The sequence below is a fragment of the Ischnura elegans genome, chromosome 1 (assembly GCF_921293095.1).
Source record: "Ischnura elegans chromosome 1, ioIscEleg1.1, whole genome shotgun sequence".
In the NCBI taxonomy this organism is placed as follows: Eukaryota; Metazoa; Arthropoda; class Insecta; order Odonata; family Coenagrionidae; genus Ischnura; species Ischnura elegans.
In genome coordinates, this window is record NC_060246.1 from 115,260,475 (window position 1) to 115,287,879 (window position 27,405).

The 27,405-nt window shown below is 38.2% G+C and overlaps 1 protein-coding gene across 7 annotated transcripts in view; it reads left to right on the forward strand.

Annotated features, from left to right (window-relative positions):
* LOC124168514 (guanine nucleotide-binding protein G(q) subunit alpha) overlaps positions 1-27,405 on the forward strand; it is an 83,991-nt gene that overhangs the window by 38,011 nt on the left and 18,575 nt on the right. For all 7 annotated transcript variants that reach the window (XM_046546878.1, XM_046546873.1, XM_046546885.1 and 4 more), the window contains exons 3-4: positions 21,368-21,552; positions 23,616-23,770. In XM_046546878.1, coding sequence (XP_046402834.1) covers positions 21,368-21,552; positions 23,616-23,770 — 340 coding nt within the window. The remainder of the gene's footprint in view (positions 1-21,367; positions 21,553-23,615; positions 23,771-27,405) is intronic.

The window sequence follows — 27,405 nt, forward strand, 5'->3', positions numbered from 1 at the left end:
CCCTGTAGGAATGCCTTAGATAATTATCTTCAAGCTTATATTCATTTCTGCTCCTTGAATCTTAGAAGGCATCGCTCGCTTCAATTCCAAAGTTTATGAAGAAAGAGACGTCGCTTGCGTTTGTGTATGGTTAAGGCTGTTTTATTTTGCAAATTATTTATCTTTGTAATTTTACTGCGTGTATGAGCGTAGTGAAACTGAGGGTGGTTGTGATAAAGTAATCAGACATCCTCTTTGGCCTGCTTGCCTGCCATCTCTCTGCTATCCGTTCGAATGTGCCATCAGGCGGAGTCTTCCATTATATGTATTAATGTGAGCCAAATCCTTGTTTCACGCTATATCGCTCAACACTGATGTATATTCGTCGCGCAGTTGCTTCTTGAATCTATAGGTGTACGCGACGAAAAGGAAGGGGGCGTTCGACTCTGCCAAATAGAAGTGTGTCGTCGTGTATTACCATGCGAAAGCCTCTTCTGACACTTCTATATTTCATAAACTTGCATTCAAGAACCGTGACTTGAGCGCTGCATGTAAATGTTACTTTGTACGGAGTCGCGCGCAAATTTGCACTTAGGATGAAATTCGCCATGAAATAAATAACTTGGATTAGCCGGTATTCGAACCCGGATCTTCTTATCATGCTACCAGTTACACCACCAAGCCATCGTCTTCCAAGAGAAATGCTTTCTTATGCGCTGCGAATCTTGGTTAACAGCATTATTCTCCATGTGACGTACTGCCGTTGAGGTATCACGTCTCCATTGTTTTCCTCACGTTGTCTGGCGTTTCTTAATGAAGGCATTGGGGATAGTTCTTGTTGGAACTAACCACTCCTTCCATTAATTATTGGCAACCCATGTCTTCATATAACCGTATTGTATACTTCCTATGAATTAGGTGTTATGGTTTTCCTCGATTACTCATCAGGCTGAATTCTCCTTCTGTTGTTGCTTTATAGAGGCTAATGCCCTGAAGTGTCTCAAAAGTTTGAATTATCTACTGCTAGAAGTTTCCGTTTTGCGGTTAAGGAAATCATCTCTGTTGCTTGAAGCTCGACTCCTTTATTGTCAACAGTATTTTCCTCGCTTCCTCGCTGTAGTTGTGGTGGTGCTAATTTTCCCCCCATAGACGTGTCCACCAATTGCGACTTTACTTGCTGAGACGCGATCTTTTTATAATGCCTGATATTTTGCGCTACCAACCCCGTTTAGTCTCATTTCGCGGTGATTCTCATGAACCATAATTAAGTTTTCTAAGCCACTAGTTTCTGTTGGACCGCACTACTTAGAACGACATTTAAGGAATTGTTTCTTGCAGTTTGGATGTCCTAATCCTCTTCAAGAACGACTTTGTTTTCTACAGGGTTCTCCTTGGTTATTTTCCTTACTTGTTGATCAGTAGGGCAACCATCGTCAGTCTCCTCCTTTGTACGCAGTCACGCGCAAATTTACACCAAGGATGAAATTCGCCATTTAAAAAAATTTGGGTTAGCCGGTATTCGTCATCAGTATTTCGTGATTTGTCACTCAATTCTCATATCATATTTGTATCTTTTTTCAGTGAAATAATTTTAGGCTATCGGCGACCGCACTACTGACCTCAGTTATATACCCTCCACCCGGAAGCAAATTTCTTTCAGGGACTGGCGTCCATCCACATAATTACTCTCCCAATTTAAACAGAATTTGTATTCGCTGTACTCTGGTATTTGTATTTTTATCTAGTTCGCATCATGGTACATCTTCAGTAAGCCATCGACTTGGACTCGAATCATTTTCATTTAAATCTTCTTATTTATATTTGCTCTTCTATGGTTCCCAATCAGTTCACTTGGAGTATGTCGCCATTCCATCATGTCTTTGTTGGTAGTCAAATGGCGTATATTAGTGATCATAATTATGTATGGGCTCTTTTCTTTATTTAATGTTGATAGGGACGTAAGTTCATTGAACTATTCTAGGTTTAAAATGTATACAGTGCATTCGTCAGTTTTTGATTCCACGAGTGTCAATACTGAAGGTACATAGAAGCTTTTTGTTGATGAAAACTATTTTTATTATTTATGTAGTATTAATATCCTAGGATTAGTGTACTGCCTCCCTCCATACCTCCCTTACCCAAGCTAGTTGCTTCACATACCCGATGTAATGTCTTGTGTGTCTGCCCCAAGTATGTTTAGGTTTTTACCTCTTTCAATTTTCCGCTCAAGTAAAAGAAAAATAGAAAGTACTACTAAGTATTACGATGTGAATTCATTTTCTACGTTGGCATTCAAGCGAGCTTGGCTGGCATAAACAAGTCGGTACTTTTCAGCTGTGTAATTTATTGGTGGGCTGTGTCCATCGTGGGCTGTCTCGTAAACCTCGGAAGCAGCAGTTATTGAGAGGGTCGGTATTTGTGAATATCTTTCCGGGGGAGGCGTGCTTGACACATCGGAATAATTCCGATCGGTTTTCATTACGAAGGGTTGTTTCCTACTGGTTAGCAACGGGATCGGAATTTGTTTTACTTGGAGATATTAATTCCGACGCCGATATCTTTTCACCGAACGAAATATCTCTTTGTGAGTCACCGGAGTGAAAAAATTCAATCACGAAAAAATTCCAGTTGCATAGCAACTAATCGAAATCAGCCGTTTGGAATGACAATCGATTGGAATAATTTCGGTCAATGTCAAGCACACCTCCCCCCCATGAGGATTCAACGAGTGGATGGCTAAACACAAACGCTTGCATTGCGATAAGAATGGCAAGTACTCTTAAAGTACCCTTCTCTCTCTCTCTCTTACTTCTTATCGTATAATTCTTTCTCTCTCTCTTCTAGGAATTTCGCCCTTAAAATGCTCTCTGGAACGAATCCGTTAAGGTTTACCCCTTGGTAGTCCGCCAATATTTCCTAAAAATTGATTATCGAATTTCGTCACTCCTGATACGATTATATCAGTCTAATGACTTATTCCCTGTATATACGTATTCGATATTTTGCCTATTAAGATCTCGAAAATCCACCATAAATTGCATGACTTCCATTTATTTTAGACCCGCATTTGAATTCCCTTCCCCTACAGCATAAGAACAAAGTATTTTTTCTCAAGAATATTGCTTTGATAATGTTATCCAGTTTCATGACGTCGTTTTATCTTACTACTAGTAGATCACTACACTAGTGAAGGTAACCAGGGACTACTTCCCGTAAAATCAAGTTATAACGAAGACTTTTTCGTGGCATTGTAATATTCATAATGCTGAACTAAGGGCGATTTGCGCATAGTTTTTTTTAATCCTGGTATTTCACGCTGTTCTAGTAAAGACGTTTTTTGTTTCCACTTCCGCTTTAACTGTTTCTCTCGCCCTTACATTAGTATATCACACTCTATAGGGAGCTTCGTTACTTCATTAGCTATTGTAATGGGTCTTTTATCTGGTGAATTTTTGAGATAGATAGTCATGCCTATTTAGATATTATTAAATAAATTTAGTTTTGCTTCAGAGTATGTGCATGTATTCCCATGAGGAATTGTTCTATCCGGAAAGATGAATTCAGGCTCGATGGACATATTTTTATGTAACTCTGCAAAGATATCTTTAATACGACTGCGGAGAACTTGTTGATCAATAGGGATTCCCGTTTTTCGTGGGTCACCCACTCGCCGACCTTACCATCATCCGATAACCTCCGCCTATTGAGCGTAGTGCTTCACAGCTGCTACGGGCACAATTTCAATCTTTCCTTGCCATTGCGTCCTCAATGATTATGATACAAAACATATTCAACGGACAAATTATGTTATTTTCTTGATCGATTTTTTCTTGCTTTTTGCATTACGCATATTAGTGTCGCGCTGAAGAGGATTATTTCGCAATTAACAGTTATTTCGAGTGATTATATTTTCGACTTTCGCATATTTGTCGTTGCACTCGGTGTTCGCTTTTGTACAGACGAAATGAATCCAGAAATGTGTACTTGTCTGAGTGGTTGTCGAGGTTAATACTCCTTTTTCTGTTCACACAATGGTCTTTTAACATGGTTTGATTTCCCTCGTGTAAGCGACCGCACAAGAGATAGCGCAAACAAATATACCTTTTGAAATGGCCGTAAGTTTTATCAATAAATTTTCATAAGGCGGTACAGAATTCCATCATAATTATGTGTCTGTCATTATTATCTTATTATTATTATTTCGTTATTATTATCGTTTATTATTTATCGTTATCTTCAAATAATTGTGCGAAAGCGTGTACAGAATTCTCTTGTAATTGTGTGCTTGGTCTTCATTACGGCTGCTTATTACTAGTTTGTTATTTTCTTTTAGCCACTTCCCCAATTATCCACGTAACTCATCGTATATCCGCGATCTTAGAAAATTACATATTACTCGGTAGTTCCATTTCTGTCGGTCATGAAGTATCATCTTCACTCCGCCTTTGAGAGCCTTAATTAGTTCCGCATCTCATGTCTTTTGTCATTGTGCAACCGTGGTGTAAATATGGTTTATTCTTAGAATTTCCTCGTCGGCCTTAAACAGTTAATTTCAACGTTGATGTTCATTTGCCATGCCCTTCATTGTCTTAAATCACCATGGATGCTAGTGTAGTTATTTCTCCTCATGGTATAATTCCTTCCTGTATTTATTGTTTCGCGCCACACTCGATGATCATAAGGTCATCGCGAGTCGTGGTCTTATTTCGCATCGCAACTGCTTAAATTGGTATGGATAAAATCGACATGTACCTAATTTGATCATAGCCAGATTCCTTTCATGAGGTAATCGCTCCTGGTGAGAACAAATGAAGAGATTTTGGTATGGACAAGTTGCGAAACAATCAGAGATGCATGAAAAAAGCATCAGTAAAGATATGGTTGACGGGTGAGAGCGAATGCTAAACTTCGTCATAGATGATTGATATCTTTAACAGTAAAATATTATCGATTGAAAATTTTTTGGAAGTATTAAAAAATAACGCCAGCGATTAATTAGATTTGCAGTTCAGGTTTTGAATGTTGTGAGTGCCGTGGCAGACTCTTGTACTGCTGGTTTTATCACTGCCTCATCAAACGGACACTACCTGCTATTCTTCTTCATCTACTCTCCTCATCTTTCATTGAATAGCGCTCTGGTGTGGCTATTTTTTTTAGATTTAAGGACTTAATTTTCAATACTTCTCTTTTTCAAATGCTACTTTTCATCTTAATCACCTTCATGTCATCAATCCTAGGATTGGTTTGACGTGGATCTCCTCTCAATTCTTCCATAAGTTCTCACTTAATAACACTCACTTAATTATTCAGCTTTACATCCTTCATCTCCTGCTCTGTTTCCTATCCGATGCCTTCCTCCGCCGTCCTACCCTGCTATCTGTTCTCTAATGATGATTTTCCCGTTTGATGAGGCAGTGATAAAACCAGCAGTACAAGAGTCTGTCACGGAACTCACAACATTCAAAACCTGAACTGAAAATCTATTTAATTGCTGGTGTTATTATTAAATACTTCCAAAAAATTTTCAATCGATAATAATTTACTGTTAAAGATATCAATCATATATGACGAAGTTTAGCATTCGCTCTCACCGATCAACCATATCTTTAATGCTGCTTTTTTCGGAAATGCATCTCTGATTGTTTCGCAACTTGTCCATACCAAAATCTCTTCATTTGTTCTCACCAGGAGCGATTACGTCATGAAAGGAATCTAGCTATGATCAAATTACATCTCGATTTTATCCATACCAATTTAAGCAGTTGCGATGCGAAATAAGACCACGGCTCGCGATGACCTTATGATCATCGTGTGTGGCGCGAAACAATAAATACAGGAAGGAATTATACTATGAGGAGGAATAACTACACCAGCATCCATGGTACCATATTCACGAGCGATAAAATAAGCATGTGAGAGCAGTATAAATAAAGTCATCTTAGAATTGGCTGTCGTTTGGCGCAGTTTTGTTCTCCGGTCTTTTCGATTAATGCTTGTGTTACTATTTTTTCTGCAATTTACCGTCTCTTTCACTTCACTATGTTTATGCTCCTCAATTCCTCTCTTTCTGGCCCCCTTCTAAATCCGCATTTTTGTCTTAAATAAAAATCAAGTTTTTTTCTCCTAATTCTAATCTAAGTTTCTGCTGTAATTTATTCGTCGCCCCTCAAAAATCTAGTTTTTTTTTTAATTTTCTAGTGTGGGAATGTATTCATGTTCTCGTTTCAAAACCATTTTCTTTTTTTATCAGCCAGTATCTCCACTTATAGGTTCATGCTGCTACGAATGATCCGTCGTTTTTGTTTCTGGGCTATTATTGCTCTTCGTCTTGAAAACTTTGAATGATGTACCTACTTTCTATAATGCCTTCAAAAACTTGAATATGCTTTTTCGAGTATTTTTGTTATATATTAGTAAATGTATGTAAAATGCCCAAATGGAGACAACGTTCTACTTCTACCAAGCGCATTCCAATATAATTTTAATTACACGTCATAGTATTTCCTAACTGGTATCCATCACAAATTCCGTGGCTGGAGATGAAAGGCAGGTAGACCCTCTACCCCCACCTTCGAGCTTTGCGGATTTTCCACTCCGATCCTCCCACTTATATTGATGCAGTATCTGTTGTGAACATTTACCCTTATTGAAAACCTGTCCAGAATGTAAGGCGTATCTAAAGAAATATTGTCAGCTATTTCGGCTCTTCCGTCTTGTGTCACGTCTATTTACGCGCCCATGTGTTGAGCAATTCGTCTTGAAATGCTTCAGTAGAAGGGCACAGAAGATAGGATGTCTCATACCATCCCGTTGTAGCAATATTTATGTTGCCTCTTAAGTTGTATTTCTATCGATTTTCAAAATAGTCCGCAGCGCGGCGATGAGGTCTGAGCGATCCATTTTATTGCTGTTGTATGCAAGTGTGTTTTTGAACTAACGAGGAATGCATTATAGAGTTATGAATTTAATAGATTATAGCATCGCGACTGTTATTTTTGGTTAACAGCACTTATAGGGTAGTTTCCTTCATCAAAGAAAACGAAAGGCATTGCTCGCGATTCGTTACCCAGCATTAGTGTATTCATAATATTCAGATTATTTGCCTTTAAAAATCCCAGTTGAGACGAATGTTAATTTTAACCTCATTTGAAAAAGGCCAGATTGGCGCCCATGCGATGCCACTCGACGTGAAGTCACAGGGACCTAGATGCCATCAGAGATCGATGCTATACGAGTAGTCAGGAGTTCTACATCGGCTGAGATCACTAATTCATGCATGAGGAACAGAGCTCAAGGAAACATCTCTCAATAATCGCTTATTAAAATTGCCTATGATCGGAAAGTTCCCTTCGTTTGATAAGGTATTAATAATCCTTATTTAAGCCAAGCGCTACCTGCTAGCAGGATACTCTGCTAACTGCTAGCAGCCTGCATCGCAGTGGCGCTCATATTCTCGCCCCAAGGTCACCTCACGCGGCGGCAGCGGGAACCGGAATGACGTCAACACGGGCTTTTCCCAGAAGTCATACTAAGCGCTCGCGTTTTCGCTCGCTTGAAATTTTTCACTTTTAATTTAATTGCGAAAAATAGATATCGTTATTTAAAAATTTAAAAGCGTGAAATTCGTACTCCAGGAGTAATAATCTTTCGATTTAGGCAATAAAAAAATAGGAAACCACCCTATTTAGCATATTTCTTCGTGAAATTTGAATCACTCTGCCCGTCAGCGACGCGAGTGGCGACTTCTGTGTACCCATTTAAGTTCGCGGTGGGTGACATCATGTCTGGAGGCCGACTGAAGAAGCCTCCATTGTAATAGGTATTCGTATTTTTTACCTGGCTCGGGGCATCTGCCGCAGTCCTCAGGAATGGATGTTATCGCTCATAGTTCAATCTCATTCGACTTGTTTATTATATTCTTATGCTCCTGTAGGCTTCCGTGGCCTAGGTCACATTGCCTCTGAAAGCTTTCATTCGCTTAGGGAGCCTGGGATAGCTTCCAGGGTATCTCTCTCTGCTTTCAACGTAGGCCTTTATTCCAGCGCCGATCTTGTGATGTTATCCAGGTGGGTAGGTGCGATAATACCTGCGTGCCTCCTGTCGATAATTCTAATTGTCGGATACAAAAGGCCTCCACTCAATACAATTAGTTAAACGAATGCAACTTTCAAGCGCGCACAATGCCCCGTACTCTTTACTTTTTGCTGCTCAGACCTTTCGTTGTGCAACTTTTTATGTGGATGTTCCGTAAGTTTAAAAAAAGTCTCCTCTGAGGGAATTACTTTACAGAAACCGTTATTTCCGTTATTACGTTACGTGGAATTAAAGGTGACGGATACACCTACTAGAAGTATTATCAGCAAGTGCTTATAGCAAGCCACTATGGGACATGGTCGGCTGGATAAAGAGTCATCTCATATTTCACCATTTGGCTGGAGAATTTGTCTTGATTTGTCGCTGTATCGACGTACGGAATATATTTTTCAATCCTTGCTAAATTTCTCGCCTACTCGTCGTAGGAGATGTCCGTTAGTTTTCATCTGGCATACAAGCTCCTTTATCCCGCTCCTCGAAACATGTGTGAAGCCCTTTTTATAGCCGGTTTTCGTCATTCATGTGTCACATCTTATGCACCGCTAGCTAATGTGGCCGGAAATATATTTTTTTTAATATGGCGGTGCAGATGAATTTCTGGGTATTTTAATTTGAGGAAAACCATTCTTTAGCATTTTCTTCGACTGCCGAACCTATAATTATGTATGGATCTACGGATGGATGAGCCCCAATTCATGTTAAAAGAAATACTGTAATTAATAATCTTCAACATAATATGAAGTTAATTGGATAAATTTAATCCTCTTAATTCATTTTGATATGAAGTTATGGTAAAATTGCTATAGACATCCCGTGAAAGTGTTCTGGCTCATTCGCGGAGAATTTTCCTACCTCGCTAAGATGATTTTTATCTGAATCTCCGCAGAAATAGTTGTTCAACAAAGGAAAAACTATCTTTTGTCATGACATTTCTTTTCTGCAAGAATATCTATTATTTTAAATGAATCGAAAACTGGCATTGGCCATGGATTCTGTTGAAATGTCATCAAATGTATTTCCAATGAATCTACCGAAAATTACGGGGTCATTTATCGATTAATAGAAAACTATTGATTGACGGAAGAGTGAGTGGTTGGTTTTAATGGTTGAGAAATGAGCAAATTTTGCTTGGTATAGGAATGTCAAGATTGAGTAAGGGAGAAGGAGTTTCACGTAATAAGTTTTTGAACTCTTTAAAAACCAGCTAGGTTTGGAGAAAAAACTAAGTCGCTAAAGCTAACTTTTACATCGTTCAACTGCTATTTCTGCCCCGGTACCTCGGAACAAAAAAATGAAAGAAAACTAAAAAGAAATCGTCCCTGTGAGGTGGACAAAGCTCAAAAGGAGAAGACCGAAAAATTTGCCCGCGATTTCGCAAGATAACGTGTTTAGCAGTCAAATAGATTTTTTTTCTCTGCTTCGTTACCTAATGAAACCTCTAGAAAATGTATCAGCCCATACCGCTACCATCATTTTTGGCTCTGTCATAGCTCTGGGAACCATGGCATTTGTTTAACGTTATCCACATGAACAAAGTTTGCTTGAGGCAGTCTGTATTTCCCTATGAAGGTTGTATTACCAGGTCCTCAGATGTCTACAAGGTAAAATATTATTTGGGAACTCTCTTGGAACCGGCTATCCAAGAATTTAGTTTCGATTCAATTTATCATTAAAAGATTTTTGTCATCACTTAGAATGCTTCTTTCATATAACTTAATATTTTTATATGTCTTTTTGAATCCTGTTCACGGTCACTTATTAATTTGATGCCTAAGAGCTAAAAATTGTCTTTTTCGTCAATTTGGGATCTTAGATTAATTCATAGAGTTAAAGGACACTCGCCTTAGGTGGAATCGAGTTGTTCTCTCGAGTTTTATGCGATGAGTGATGATTTTTTAATTAAATATTTTCTTCATTTTCAATGTATTTCCTGTTATTTTCTTACATTTTATGTGGCATTCTTTGTCGAACCATCAGTTCTTTTGTGGAAAAATTTGAACAAAACCGACTACGATGTCTGACACCTCGCCCTGAGAAGCGAGTATTCCCTCCACGAGACCCTCCTTCCTGCTAACCTCCCCTCCGACGCAGCACTTCGTTAAGCAATTCTTCTCCCTTCCCTCCCGAAATGAGGCGGAAAGTAAAGGTACGCAAGGAATATAGTGACGAAGATTAAGGGGTTGGAGAGGATATTAAAACGTGAACGTCCGAGATGAATGAATGCCTACCATTGACGACCGTATTCGCTTGGGCAGTGTAGTTGAGAAAAACTAGCGATTTATTTGAGAACTCTCCGAAAATTTCACAGAGGCTAAGCTATAGTAATTGAAACATGAAAATACCAATTGAATTTTCAAAATAAGTGCGTAAAAAGGTATAAAATGCAACAAAAAATCATGCATTTTTACTGATTGCCGTGCATTTGGGTGTGGAGCAAGGAGTTCTTTGATGGTTGTTTGGAATTGTCCGTGCAACTTTTAAATGTGGACGTGGGTGCAGGTTAGAGAGAAGATTCAATAAAGAGTGGGGTATAGAGGTCTCATAGGCATTCCGAGGAAAGAAAAGTTATGAATTTTGAGCAGAGAGTTTGGATAGGAATTTATTTATTTTGTTGGATTAAGTTCCAGTAAAAATTGGAAAGGAAAGATAAAAAATAAGAGAAAGTTGGTTTTGACGGTTTTTTGAATTAAGAGCGTATATTTAACGGAATCGTCATGCATTACTGGTGCTGGTATTTGTCTTTACGTGTGGAGGACATTGATTTTGGAGTTATGCTTATTGGGCAACATTTCTCCTGAAAAATCGACTCTCGTATGCAATGCAATTATTCTCGTATTACGTCAAGGTTGTGGTTTGAATGGCCTGGATTCTAATTCCGCCTTTGGTTACGATTACTACTATTTCAGCGGTTGCGGTTGGGCGTCTGCTGTTGGAGTGACGGGAAACTTCAGCTATGACCCCAATTACTGTGGCTTAGCCAGGGGGCGGGGTCCGGGGGGTCCGGACCCCACCCCCCGAAATATAAATACACAATTATTTTCCTTCATGAAAGAAATAATATTGAAAAATCTTGAATTTACAAATATTTCTTCGACAAATGAAGTTTTTTCGACCATGAAAAGTGTTAAAATTAGTTTAAAACCCTCTACTTTGTACCCAGTTTTTTTTTCAAAAATTTTCCCCCCTGGTTTTGGAACCCCCCGAACGAAAATCCTGGCTACGCCACTGCCCAATTACTACCCGCCTCAGACAATTATGAAATTATCCCAAATGAGTTTTCGCCTATCGGACGTACGGTGACATTTTATTTTAATATCAATGATAACATAATTGCTTGAGAATTACGCGAAACATTTTCAATGGTTCGGTCGGAAAATAAAGCTGACTGGAATATACTCGGACTCTTATTTTAATCTATCCTAGAAAAACCGCTGGGAAACATCCCAATCCTCTCAGGACTTATGAATTTAGTGGTTTTGTGAGTTATAATATTTTTTAGTCAATTTACCCTTTATTCCGGCTTTGAGTTGTTTTTGTGCGATTTTTTTTGGGATGAAACGGACTGCATGATAACGAGAAAATAACCATTTTAAGCCCGCGTATCTCTCAGGTGCACTTCTTGATCTACATATTATAAATGCACATTCGATTCTATGGCAACACTCGTGCTTTCCCGCGCGTAGTATGAATGCCCTTGACTAGAGGAATCGCTCCGTGAACCCGAAGATGGAAGTTGGCAAGTAGGTACTCCTCCGCAGTGGATACACGTCTGTGCAAAACTCAATTCGCGTGCCGACTGTACCGGGCCTCTCGATGGCACTGTGTTTCTGGGTGGGTGAAGGTTGTGCGTCGCGGCGGGGACGGTGAGAGACGCGGGGCGGATAGCAGCCGAGTGAACGTTCATTCATGGCAACGTTCCCCCCCCCCCTGTCCTCCTATGGGGGAGCAAGGGAGGGGAGTGGCGCCGTTGTTCCAGCAGCGTCGGCCCCTCCTTCCCCCACTCCACTCCCCACCTTCCCCTCCTCCTTGCACACACTCCCAGTGTGAATCCCTCCGTATGCCACGGAGAGCGAGCTCGGCGCTCTCAATTCCGCCCTGCCGTGTTCCCCTTCTTCTTCTCCGGCGTCTGTCGGTCCTCTGCGCCCCGGTTCCTTCTCTTCCGCCGCGGCCGCCTCCTCCCCGCTATCGGCGGCGGCGAAAGGGTGGCAGTTGTGCAGAAAGCGGGAGGGAGGGGCGGTTTTGCTGGAGGGGCGTAGTCGCCGGCACCCGGGGACGCTCCGTCTCTCCCTGCCTGCTGCCCTGGCGGATCGATAGGCCGCGCCGGCAGACGCGCCATTTGGTCCATGCTGCGGGAGGGGTCGCGAGAGGAGGAGTAGGGGGCGTGGTTCCCCCCTGCGGTGAGGGGAAGGGGCGTTTCCCCTCTGCTGCCGCCGCCGCCGGCAGGCACTCGCGCCGCGACACCAACTGGCGCCGGGCGCGGCTCCTCGCCACTCCGCGCTCATTTAGACCTCACTCCCCCCGCATATTAGTCCCACTTCTCCCTTCCCTTCCGTGTCTCGTGCCGGCACCCGTGTCTCCATCATCATCATCACCATCCTTGAGCCACGGCGGGTGCAAGTGTGACGATTCCGTCATGCTCCGTAATAATGTCATAATGGTCCGCCCCTCGGATCGGCGCTCTTCGCGTGTTGCCGCGCGGCGGAAATGGATATCCGGGGGAGGGGGAAAATCACGTGCTCGCCAGCCCTTGCCGTGCGATAGCCTCCCCTAGCCTTGCTCCTCAATCTTTCGACCGCTCGCAAGGATTCGATTGTTCGCGATGGCTGTGGAGGTTGTGTTGTGGAGTGATTAATGATCTATCGAGAAATGATTGAGGGGTTCTAAGGCCCAATTATACGTCTGGTTTAATCAGATTGTGTTTGCATATATGAAGATGACTTTGTCAGAAATTCAATTTTGAGGGAATAATAATGTATTTCTGGGGTTGGATTATCAGTTTGTCTTACCAGGTGAACTACTGATAGTTAATATTTTTAAAACTACCTGTCTAGGCGAAGTTTCTTCTTTGTGTTAGTTTTTCATTTTTTACTATTGATGATGCTAGTATCAAATATCTTTCAAGTTTTCCACCCCTGTAACTTTGCTGCTCTTATGCTCGTAAGAACTCTTAGACCAATTACAGCTGAGGTACTTACTCTTGATCTTCATTGTGGGTGTATTGGCATCATAATTGTTAGTTTAACTCAAATTTGTGGGGAATTGTGTTCTATTGTGATAGTTGTTTATTTTGTTTTCGATTAGGCTGGACGTCACCATAAGAGAATTCAAAGGAGTGAACATAGAGTTTTTTGGAGAAGTTCGTTGGTGTAATTTTCAACTCTGTTTCTATTGTGGGAGTCCTACTCTTACCTTGCTGAATTCATTCTATACAGTGGTTTGTTCTCATACCACTCCTTCCTATATCTTCTGATTAAGGATGCCAGTGCAGAAGCTGAGGTCTTGCTGTTAATTTAGCCTTGTTTCCTCTAAATTGGATGTTGTTCTCTCATTCATGGATTTTGGGATTCTTCCAAGTCTGAATCAGCATTGTCTCTGTAGTAGTTTTCCATATTTGTTGTCTGTCTAGCTTTTCTTATTGCTTGTAATACCTTGAGTTTTATTTGTCTGCTTTATCTTATGCTTCACCAAATCCTCAAATCTCAACAGCCTAGCGAACTTGGTAATGGCAAACAGCTGCAATAGTCCATTCTTTTCTTTCTCTTGCTCTTGGTGATCTGGCTGTTTAGCTGATCTATTATTTTCTTCAGGACCATGAGATCTGGCTAATTAGTTGATCATTTTTCTGATGTTGTTGAAATTGGTGTTGATTCCAAGTATCACTGTGGTGATCCTCACTTGGGTTCCTGCTAAACATAGAATGGTGATACCAAAAGCCAAATACGATAGTAATCATTATGATTACTATCATATTTGGCTTTACATATAGTCTGTCCAGCTTCAAGGTGTTGGTGTAACAATAAAGGAAATACTCGGAGGATATTTTTTTATTATTCAATGCTCAGGGAAATGCTGTATCATTCAGAAAAATTGAGAATAAAAAAGTTCTGAAAGCCTCGGGAATATGATATGGTGGCCAATTTTCTCTAGGGCAGATGACACCTATGCTATCCCTCTGCTTGGCTCAGTGTAGTCCTGGGTTCACCATTCATGTTTCTCTCCCCATTTGCAACTTTTTTTCACTCTCTGCACACTAACATATACAGCCCAATTGCTTGCACATATTCCTTGTAGTAGGGATCTTATGATTGTTAAATTATCAGGCTTGCTTGGGCACCTTGAAAAATTAGTATCTCAAAATTATTCCAATTTCTAGTGATAGGTCATCACTAGAAATATACGCACTAGGTCATACGCACTAGGATCAGCCATTTTAGTGTACTTCTGTGTGGTGAACTTTTGCTCAATTTTTCTTTCCCAGCAGGAGGAACTTCACCTCACAGTATTACTCTCAAAACATGTGATGCTAGTGAATCTATTCCCTGAAAAAATCTAAATAAAGAAGGTCATCATATAGTCCATTTATTATTTGAGGTGAAATTGGTGATTCCCCCAACGTCCTCTCTGCTTCTTTTAGTGGGAAGTTATGAGGTTGGCCTGACCTCCTTCCCCTTCCCAATCTCAATCTCACTTTTTCAAAAGATTAAAGATTTTAAGATAAGGAACAGATTTTTCAAAATGCACATTTTTCAAAGTGAATATGTTAATTTGAGCCCAACTGCTTTGGATAGTAATAAACATAATTTGCGTACATATATTTTATGAGACTTGTATTTAATATTACCGAGAACGAGAAAATCAAACTGGAAGAAAGACATCTGTTCTCAAGTCACAGATAATATCAAATGTAAGTTCTGGAACAAAAGCAAAACAGGACTCAGAAAATTCAGAATAATTGTCTATTAAATCTGGAAAATTTTGATAACATATCTGAATGAGATAATTTGTTGTTCTAGGAAACAAATTTGGGACCGGAAAGAGCTTTATATTATGCCTGTTAATAATTTTTGTATATTTGCAATGCAAAACATGAATAAATATTCTGATAAGAATTAATATTAGCTTCATAGTCACCTTGAAAATTGAAGTTGATAATGACTCAAGTTTAAGTGATGGAGGGATTCTAAATCATATGAAATATGAAGTCCATTTTATCTATGATTTTTAAATTATACAAATATAATTGAGGAACTTTTATTTTTTAGTAAAGAAATGGGAGCATAAAATTAGACAGGGAGCTAACATTGGAACCAATGCGGTAATGTTTAGAGATTTAATTGGTTGCTTTATACACTGAAAAAAATTGATAGATATTCTTCTAAGATAGAGCTTCAGAAATCTACAAGTATATTCATGGGTTATATGTTATACACTTGTGAAGGAACTCAGCATTTCTTAGCCAATGAAACTGTCTAAGCCTAACAGCTTTGTGATTGATATTTGACCTTCCTAGTCCTTCTATTGTTACGAGTATTTTATTCCTGGTATAAGATAATGTGAGTGCCTAAGCCAACACCTGGTGAAGTCCTCTTGAATCTGCAGTATAAAACTCATTCCCAATGAATCTGAACATTCTTTGATTTGTCGCATTTATTTACTGATAACTTCATTTTCAAATCACTTTATGGATCTTGCTTAGAAAATCCATATTCTGCATAAACCTTGTCAAACATCCCATTGATTACTGTAAACATTATTCCCAGAAATTTATAAAAACTCAGAAAACTTGTTATTGTTCTAGAGTTTGATGTATTAATGTCTGCAAAGCACCCTATTTTATTTTATTTTCATAGCACACCTATTTATTTCCTGAAACTGTCATAGGCTATACACAAGATAAGAATTTTTGTTTATGTGGACTTTTTCAATCCTGATAATCCACGAGGCCGACTTTTAGAGATAGTGCTCCATAGTAAATGTGGAATTCTCTGCCTCTTACATCTGAATCATAATAACCTTAACCATTGTAAAGAAATGTATCTAAATGAGAGGTAAAATTAAAATTCACCCTAGGGTTTGAATCACTGCAGCTATTTATGTGTTCATTTTAGCTCTTATTTCACAGGATTTATTTATGTAAGATTTTATATTTTCCCGGCGAACAGAATGTATAAACTTTTCTCAGGATTCCACGCGTGTAAGAATTTATTTACTTTTGATATTTGAAATTCATTTTCTTTTTTCTTCACAAACAATTTTTTATGCAAACAAAATATCGTGCTGATTTTCTACTGAATGGAGGTTATATGTGGATTTTTTCTGAAGAAAAAGAGCAACATGAATTTTATTTATTAATTCAAGTCAACCAAACAATTCACTATTCAAGTCAACGGAAGCAGCTATTTATCGCCTTTGAGGTGGCTCCTGTTTATGCAGTTTCTCTCTGCTGTATCAGGCGAAAGGGGATGTTATTAAAAAAAATTCTGAATTTTCTGCTCTTCCTCAACCACACTGCCACTCCGCAAGTTATGATGACTTATTTTACCATCAATTTCAACTGCCATTATTTTAAACTACATACCGTAAAACTATATCGTACTGTATTCCAGTCCAAGCCAAAAATATTTATTACTTTGGATGGAATTACCCTATCCTTTTGAAATTCAATCTCCTGTTAATGTATTCCTATTTATGTGTTGTGGAATATTTGTATGTACTATGTGTAATTGCAGTTTAGCTGTTTAATAATACCAGTAATGGCACTATTGTAAGAGCAGAAAAAATATGAGTTTTTGTTCTAAAAACTTTCATATTTCATATACATACTGTTCTGAAAAGGCCTCTGGACCTGCTACTGCTAGACTAACCAAGAAGACCTCACAACACTTGCCTCATTTGCCACCTCTTGCCCTTCAGCTATTTCACTAAGACCCTCCTCGTTTGAATGTCCTCACTATAAAATCTTCCACTAGAATACCCCCTGGATACCTTCCTGCTACACATACTGCTGGAGTCCAGATCATGAAATTTTTTTAACCTACACTGTAATATAATATATAGGAGGGAGGAAAAAGTATGCAGTGATAATTTAATAGGTTTTGTCAGTGAGTGATGAGGGTTTCATGAAAATCGAAAGTGGTGGCACCTTTAGTACAAATATATTCACATGAATTTACTGTGAAATTATTCTATCTGAAAAAATTCAATTTTTTTTTTAAAGATTCTATATTAGCAGTCAATATACACCAGTAATACTATTTTTTCTTTATCTACCATTCAAGGTTGGGCTCAATCAAGATAAAACTTCAAACATTCTTGTGTTACAATGGTGCTAGCCATTTGAGGAAGTAATGTTCCAGTGACAAAAACTGTATTAATTAATTATAAACTTGTCTTATGTCTCGGTAATTTTAATCATTTATTAAAACAATACATTTGTGGAGACTATGCCATCTATACGGAGAGTTTTGAAAATGCATCCAGATTTTTAAAGGAAGTAACTCATTTAAAATCCACAAACTGCCGGAGGAAGTTAAGTTTGGCGAAAGGGGAAGATAATGAAAACACCTGGGGATATCCACATTGTAATACTAAAAAATGTGTAAAATTGATCATTTTCACTTTCATTTAATGATATTTGTGGGTACCAGCTTAATTATATTTTAAAATTTTATGAGAGGAAACAATGTGCTTTATTATAATTACCTTTTAAACTGGATAAAAGAATCTCACCATGGACATGCATGAATGAAAAAAATAGAGTTTGCATGTAAGATTAAATAGCATCCTGAAACTTTTTTATTAATTTAAAAATAATATCCCCAAATACTCCAGCACCTCAAAAAAGAGAAATCATTTGATGTTTATCCGATCTTGAGATGTTGGAAGAAGGAATAGGGTCGTTTCCTATTAGGAAAAAAAAATTTAGAAATTGAAAGGTTATTACTCCTGGAGTGTGTGTTTTATGCTTTTAGATTTTTAAAGGATGATATCTATTTTTCGCAATTAAATGAAAAGTGAAAAATTTCAAGCACCCGAAAATGCGACAGCTAAATATGAATGCTGGGAAAAGCCCATGTGACTTCATTCTGGTTCCAGCTGCTGCCTTGTTAGGCCACCTTGGTGCGAGGCTATGAGCGCCGCTACGATGCAGGCTGCTAGCAGGTAGCCGAGTACCCAGCTAGCAGGTAGCGCTTGGCCTAAATAAGGATTATTAATACCATATCAAAAGAAGGAATCTTTCTGACCTTAGGCAATTTTAATAGGCGATTATTAAGAGATGTTTCCCTGAGCTCTGTGCCTCATGCATTCATTGGTTATCTCAGGCAATGTAAAACTCCTGACTACTTGTATAGCATCTAGGTCCCTATGACATCACGTGGAGTGGCATGGGTGCCAATCTGGCCATTTTCAAATGAGGTTAAAATTGACCATTAACATTCCTCTGAACTGGGATTTCTAAAACCAAATAATTTGTATATCATAAAGATCAATGCCTTTCGTTTTTTTATGAATAGCGAAATGAGAAGTTGGAGAGATAAAACTGGGTGTGTTTATGCTATGCATGGTAACCTTAGTGGTGCGACCAAAAGTTAAGTGCGATCCACTGGTTTTAGGATAATACCTACTTGCTTAACCATAACCATACTTATTTAATACAAGGGTAGAGTGACCCTAATGTGGGTCATACCGTAGCCACACTAGTTGGAGCCATGCAAAATGGCCGACCATAAGCAACTTAGCCCACCGATTATGATCAGAGAAAACCCGTTGGCATGCTAATTTGTTTGAGACACGTACTTTCATGGAATTACATGACCCCTCTCCCTGACCTCACTATAGAGTTTGGCAGCTAAAGTTGATAAGATTAAGATAGCTGCCATCAAGGTGGCACTTCCAGGCGGCTCCGTTTGACACTGGCCTCAGTCTAATGCCCAGGTTGTGATTGCTCATAAATTAGATGTTCCATGTCCTGGCAGTGGGCCTGTGGCACATTCTTGAGGCACTATAGTGGGCGGGCCTCACAATAAAGGACCTCTGGCATAGTCATTGGACTAGAATGGTGGCAGTCCCTTGTTTCTCCACCCACTCCCATTTGCCACTGACTATGAGTGTGGCAGTGGTTAAAAGATGAACCTAGGCGAGACCCACCCTTAGGTCATACCGTGCAGAATAAAGTACACGCTGGTGTGTCACAAGCTGAACTTGGGGAGAGAGATTCAGCTCTTAAGCAAACATGTTAATTCTGTGTGGATGCCATAACAGGCCCATAATCAAATGCTTCTACCCGCTGTGCACTTTTTGTGAAGAATTAAAAAAGAATCGAAATAGCAGCTGTAAGTGTATTAGGATGGTTTATAGTTTCTTGTCAGTTTGAGTGTAATATATGAGCCAGACCTTCCCCACTACCAAATGTGTTCATCATTAGAGGTATCTCCTATAGAGCATTGGATATGATAGTGGCAGCATGCGGAGTAAATTTTGCAACGTGTGGTAAACTTCCATGCTGATGGTCTCTGTAGTGCAAATTGTTCACCAATGGCTGAATCTTGAGTTACAATCGTAATGAAGCACAAATTAAAGATAAAATAATGAGTATGGCTCCTGTACTGAGTTTTTGTAGATTCGCTATATTATTTTGAGTAGATTCAGGTCTGAAGTTGGAGCTTGAACTTGTTGTTTGTGTTAGCAGTGTGGATGGGATGCAATGCAGAACAACAAATTTGGTTTCACTATTGGTAGCTCACGTCGTCTTCATGACAACGTTGAGATCAACTATCCCATACCCTTCCATACCTATTCTTACCCTTGAAGGATAGCTGGGCTCTCATCATGATGGTGCCTTCTTTCCCTTTTCTTTCCTCTGTCCTGCCCCTTCGGATGCATAGGCATTAAAGTCTCTGACTTGTTTCTGAGACCTTAGAGGTGCATCCTCCCAGGACCATCCTAGGTTCCTGTTTCCAATGACTAAGTACCTCTTATTAGTATTTAGTCTCATCTTCCTTATTTTTGAGGCTTAGCAAAATTGAATGACTTTATCTTCTGTGATTAATCCTCATTAATCTTCATGCCATCATCCTCATACTTTTTATTTGATGCATCCACCATGGCTTTCAGGCCTATTGCCCACGGGCTAATCAACACCTGGTCATCTGCTTACCTAACTGACCTAAATATCAGAAAGTCTGTCTACCCTGATTGAATTTGAGGCACCTTGGCCTAGAACATCTTGGTATGGGATATTTCAGCATGAAAGTGGGTGGTTTTCAGGGTTAATGCTGCTACTTTGTATCTTGTGAATGAAACATGCAGTGTTATTCAGTCTTGATCATAGGCCTATATGTATTGGCTTGTTGTGTGTAGTATGTAATGTTCACTGAAAGTTAAAAATAATAGAATATTATCATAAATTATTTAAAAATTTCCAATATTTCTGCTTCACTTCATCGGCAAAAACAGAAAGTGTTGCCAGATTTATGAATATCATATGTTGATGCTGAAAGGTGATTTTGGATAGGTCTGGCCTCCTCACCGAAAGTGTGTGGAAGTCCTGTGGCTAAAGTCTATAAAGAGTTCTATCTTTACCTATCTTATCCAACCTTCGGAATGAAATATTGAGTGATTGTGTTATTGGGACTACAAATTTCTCCTGCTGAAAGTTATATTTATTATATAATATATTATTTTTCTTCAGTATTTTGAATTTTCTTTTTTATTCTTAGCAGCTATTTATGCATGATAACAATGATTATATGTATGTCAATATTTCAAATTCTACTCAGACGACTAGTTGAGGTATTGTTGTTTTTATGTGAAAGCCAAAGAAAATTAAGTTAAATAGTTGTCATTCATGTAGTTCTTTATCATGTTTATTGAAAATATTTAGCTTTTACCTAAGCTTTGGCAGTATAACCCAATCTCCTTACATATATGTTTGTATATTTTAAATTGATAAAATCATTTTGCCCTCATTCACATCATTGTAAGTTGGTGTGGTAACCATTCATAAATTTTTAATTATGTATTACTTCATGCTCCTCATATCCTATTTCCCATTTATTTGGTGAAAATATTTCTCTTGAAGGGATAATTTTATCTTGGCACTGTTATTTAATCTCGATAATATTCTTTCACTTGGGAGTCTTACTTACTTACTTAGTGAGAGATTGTGATTTGCCATCGTATAAGTAATAGACTGGAATAATTTTATAATGACCACATTTTAGCTTTGATTGATCACTTAGGTTCAAATGCAGCATTTTGGATGGAAATTAATTATTTTTACTTACTATTTTAGGTACTGGTGAATCTGGGAAGTCAACCTTCATTAAGCAGATGAGGATTATTCATGGTGCAGGTTATTCAGATGATGATAAAAGGGGATTTATTAAATTAGTGTACCAAAATATCTTCATGGCCATGCAGAGTATGATTAGAGCGATGGATTTACTAAAAATTCAATATGCTGATTCATCTAATGAAGTAAGTATTGCAATCCTTTTCTAGGTTTAAGGATTTGATGCATGTAAAGAATTTTTTCTGAATGCCAAGAATTTCTTAGGTGTATATTTGGGACTTTGGCTTCCCCCATGTATCATAATTGCATGTGTCATTCATACGATTTGCCAAGAACCGTTTTGTAAGTCTGCAATCAGCAAATCTATCAATTGCTTCAAAATAATAATTTAAAAAGCCATGGATTCGGAAACTGTTTAAATGGTGAAATAAACAAATTTTATTATTTTAAAAATACACATCTCTCTTAAATCTGTTTATGGTTTAATACAATAGCTATCAGTTTCCAGATTAAAAAAAAATATATTGTCATTCATTGCATCCCTTGCTTTCTTCCTGGGATTTTCCTTACTTTCTCTAGCTCAGGATTGTTAAATCTCCTCATAAAATGTGATTCAAATATGATCACTAAATTCTTAGCCACAAATATGTATGTAGGGTGTAAGTAGGAGTGTAATAAATACCCCGCCCGACCTTCCTCTCATGTTAAACTACGAAGTATTGTCGACGTGATGTTTACGAGTATGCACGTAGATAGGGAAATTGTGTCAGCCACATGCTTTTACTGAATTCCTACTTCTCCTTGATTACTACTGTAAGTCTTTAGACTTACCCTTTCCCTCCAAAGTTGAACTATCATTTACGATTTCACACTTTGATGCACCACAGTCAGAAGCACTGATTTTTTTAATGCTTTCGCTGGAATAACTAGTTATGCTGACAAATTTTTTGCTGTAGTTCGTATAAATAAATTCCATTTGCTCCTGGGGACCAAGCCTGATGTTCGCAATTTCAAAATATTTCGTACTGTCAAAACTTCGTATTATTGAATAGCGCCATGTATTTACCATAGGCTTTTTGCCGGGACCTCAATTTCACTTCATATTATTGAAAGTTTTGTAATATCCTGCTTCGTATGATTGAGAGTTTACTGTAACTATCATTTTGGTGATTAACTGCCATGTGTCCTGATCGCACATGTTTATTTACCACAGAAGGGATCATTGAACATTTAACCATGTTGAATATGCATTTTCCATTTAAGTAGTTGTTTTCAAAGTTGATTCTGTAACGGACTGATGGCAATTTACCTAATATTTTAATAGAGAAAAAAAAACTGTTAGAAAGTTGTGGTACATACAGCTTTATTCAGGTTAGAAGTGATAGATACCGCTTACATTTTTTGAGAGGGGAGATGTGGAATGACTGACCTAAATAGAGTTTATCCTCATCTAGTCCCCACGGAAGAATCAATCCTTGAAAGCCGTGCCACTATAATGGCAAAATCTCCTCTGTTTACATTGTTACATATATTTCACAACTTACCACTCATTTTTTTATTTAACTGGTTGAATTTTATCCTAATATTCACTATTTATTTCATTGGTGTAAAAAGAAGTACCGTAAAACCTCTGTGCAGTGAACCTCTTGACATCATAAACCTCCATGCTTCATACCACTCCCATGGTTCCATCAGATTTACATGTAAATTTATAGGCAAACCTCTATGCAGTGAACCTCTTTATCTCGTAAAACCTCCGCTTATCATACCAAGGAGACACCCCCGAGACATTCTAACTACCTCCGCAACTGATACCGAAACCATTAATGCAGCCGCGATTACGTACATGGAATGACATTTTCAGCAATAAATGTTTCACCCTTATTTTTTTTCTTATACACCTTTAATATGCTGTAATTTTCACGTTAATCATTGGTTATAGCCATTTTGTTCCATATGAGACTCTACCCAACAGTAAATAAGGAAAAATATATCCAACTATGCTAATAATTTTAAGTGAATATCTGTAATTTTAACTGTATATCTGTAATAATATTATCAACATTGAATAGTAAAACAATATTTAAAGCCATTCGATATTAATTTTTCAATGTCATTCAGGAGTATCTTGTCGGTGGTGATATCAGACTATAGATCCATTGATAAGATATGTTGGGTTTATATTTTTTGTTCATTAAATTGAATTTGTAACTCCTGTTGTTAATTTTATCTTTTATATGTATTATAGGAAAAAGCAGAACTGATACGATCAGTCGACTTCGAAACGGTAACATCATTTGAAAGCCCTTATGTGGAAGCCATCAAGGATCTTTGGGAGGATGCTGGCATTCAGGAGTGCTATGACCGAAGAAGGGAGTATCAGCTTACAGATTCAGCTAAATAGTAAGTTTAAATGGGCTATAAGAAATAATGTTTCAATTTTTAGTAATAATTTTTTCAACTTTTGCAATTCATTACTTCTGTTTTTGTTTCTTTTTCTAATAAGCCATTGAGAAAATAGTTCTTCAAGTGTGAAACTTGAGATCAAGGACAGTGAAAGAAATTCCATTGCAATGATGATCCCTATTACATATATGCTTTTAATAAGATATTCTTTGCTAAAATATTATTTCCATTTGGTATTATATTTCTATCACTATTTTTTGTGGTGTTTAAAAATGTATTGCAATGAAGCGTGCCATTTTGATTGGAAAGCTTAACATGAAAATGTGCAGATGTGATTTTAAAGAAATATTTTTTGATTGTTTATACATGCATTATTGTGCATAAATTACTCATATCCCAATATTTTTACTCAAACTTATTTTTATTTGTGTATTAAATGCCATATCAAACAGATTTTTCCTTGAATTATGGTGCCATATGATGAAAAAAATAATTTAGCTGCAAATAAGCACTCACCCTAGTAAAATAGTTATATTACAAATTGTAATTTAGCCAATGGAAAGTTTCCAGTTTTGCACAGGAACCTTGCTTCATCGTGCATTCATAAAATATTGTTACCTGATTTTTGGTGAGATTATTAAAATTTTGTTGGACTTCCTTATTTTTTCATTTAATTAGATTCTTAAAATGTATTTTCAATGGATTGCAGGTTTTGCTTTAGTCATATTTGTGTTTAATTAATATTATTAATTACTAAGTTTTAGTATCATTAGGTGAAATTTTGCCTACACTAGCTTTATGCTAGTAACCTCCACCTTTGTGACTCATCAACCAGGTTGACCATCATGTTGGTTTTGGTAGCTAAAATAAATCTTATTATTTACAGGTTTATTGCACTTAGCTCACCAAAGTGGAAAAAAATGAGCCCTTATGCCAGAGAGTGAATTATTGTTTGAGCACATTTCCTTCCAACATAGTGATTTGATTCCTTTTATAGATGCAGCTTAGCAGGATGATAAACCATATCAGTGAAATGAGTGTTATGTTGTGGTATTGCTCGCTGAATTACAGGGGCATAATGCAATGACTTACTTTCCTTGCAAGAAGTGGAGACACTGTAGTTTGAAGTTTTGTATCTTGGTAACTTCTCAATTGGTAGTAATTTTAGGGAAAATATAAAAAAAGATTATCTATATCCAAGTATGGATTTTGGGAAAACAAGGAATGCCAATTACTACCAGAATTGTCAAGGCTTTTAATTGAGGCAACATTGTAATTTCCTCCTCAATTATCGAATATTGCTATCCACATCTTTAAGCAACCAAGCTGGATTTTATTGTTACGGACAAATTGCCTCACAAAATTTTTGATATGGCACTACACCAGATATTAAAGAAAACTGAAATTTTAGTCGAGGCAGTATGACTTCTTGGGTCCCATCACTGTGGGGAAGGTCTGCTTTGGAGCTCAGTATTGAGGAAGGGTCAAGGAAAGGGTCAGACACCTAACTACCCGATGCCCCCTGCAAAGCCATCACGAACCAGAGAAATATTCAGAGGATATGAACACAGAATATTTTTTTCTAGGAAGTCAGAAAATACCCTATGTGTACTATTTATTGTGTAAATAGTAAACTTCCTATTAGCTGAGCTTGAGATTGAATAGCCAATTGAAATTTTCATGTGGTGAAACATGTATGACATCAGAATTTCAACTAATTTTTTATGATGAGGTCTCTTTCCTACACATTTTTTCACTTTCTTAACATCTATTATACAGTGGAACCTCGTTAAAGCGAGTACGGGCTATAGCGACACCCTCGCTATAACGAGAGATAGCCGATGCACCGTCAATTGACCCTATAATAAGCGTGTTAAAAAATTCGTTTTTACGACACCCTTTTGGTGCTGCCCCTCGCCATAGCGAGGGTTTCACCGCCGGAAGACTTTCATCAAGACTCCTTAATCTCTGTATTTTCTAGCGATCTGTTAGATATGAAGTTAATGGAGTGCTCAGACTCAAATTTATGTGGTAAACTGTCGTTCGATAAATAAGTAGTTAATTTTGGTGAAAATATTGTGGCATTAGCATTCGCGAATGCTTCATCTTCTTTTGTTCCTCGGACGGCAGAAAGCAGTCGGCAGCATACCCGCACGTCCGTGAGTTGCGTGAATAGAAAGCATTTGATGGCAGTCACCATGGCCAAAAAAACACCAAACACGTCTAAGTGAGAAAATAAAAATAAAGGAGTAATATGAGAGTGTCGAAATTAATTTTTCTTCCTATTTGCTCTGCAAAATTAAAAAAACAAAAGCGCCCAAGGAATGCAGACGATGAAGAGTTATAAGGAGCTTTGTTTGGATAGTTTTGCCCACTCAAATCTGCGGGAACTTCTGAGAAAGGGGCTACGCCTAAGCCTAAAGCGGATTATTTCAGGGATAGATTGCGAATCGAGAATTTCAAGAGTGCGGAAGGTTGATTATACTAATGCGAAGCACCAAAGCGTTATCTCCCCTCATAATTGCTGGTGATGCCTGCGGTGTAAACCCGAAGTCGTGGAAGAAAGGACTCCGATCGCAAGTATCTTTGGAAGTATTCCCCGCGTCATATAACATAGACGAAACGGAACTTTTTTACATACAACTCCTCGACAAAACCCTTGCAGTATGAGGTATTTCTTGCAATGATGCCCCTAAAGGTAGGTAGTGCGCCTTAGCGATGATGTAGGATGTACGAAGCAATGATACTCAGCGTGAATTGCCCGGATGGACGTATTTATTCTCCGTTGCGGATTTACAAGGGTGAACTATTCGCATCAGTGGTCGGAGTCGTACTGGCGCTCTCTTTTGTCACGTGGGTAGCCGAGCATCCCCTGGTGGCCGCTGGAAGAACTCGCAGAACAACTAACTCTCGTTTGCAGTGCCGTGGTAAACTCGGTGTATTACTTCAAATACGTCGCGAGCGTAACACTCAAAAAGAAACTTTTTTTCAACAACGGCAATTTTAATCACGTCATTTTTCAAGGTTAGCAAACTTTTTACCGTAGATTATGTAGGTATTACATTATTTGATAGAAAAAGTCTTCCAAGGCGGGAACGTTATACAACCTTCCACCGTTTTCGCCTGTAGAAACAAATGCAATGCGTTATTTCACTTCACTGCCGCATAACGTACAGAAACAATAAACATACACCAATGGAAACATTTGAGGCATTAAATAACCGCGATACTGTTTTATCAATTTATTTTTGAATTTTCAGTGGAATATACCAAAATAATGGAATGATCACGTAAATGAACTAATTAAGTGCATAGAAAAATGGCTTCGTCGGTTGTGCATTGGCATAATGATTGACGAAACAATGCTTTCCATGATTTTTATTCAGTGCGGCGCTTATAAATTGTTTGAATAGTTAGTCATTGTTTAAGTAAGGAAATTTAGTGATGCAAAAAAACATCGCCTTTCGTCTGGATTTATGATTACGTTTATCGGATAGATGTTTATCTGTCGCCGCACCACTTCCGTTCCTGTATATCTGTTCGCAACAGGTATACTGGCTATTATTTGCTCCACCTCCGGTAAAGCGACAATTCGCTATAGCGAGTGTTTATTAGTACACCGTGGGGTGTCG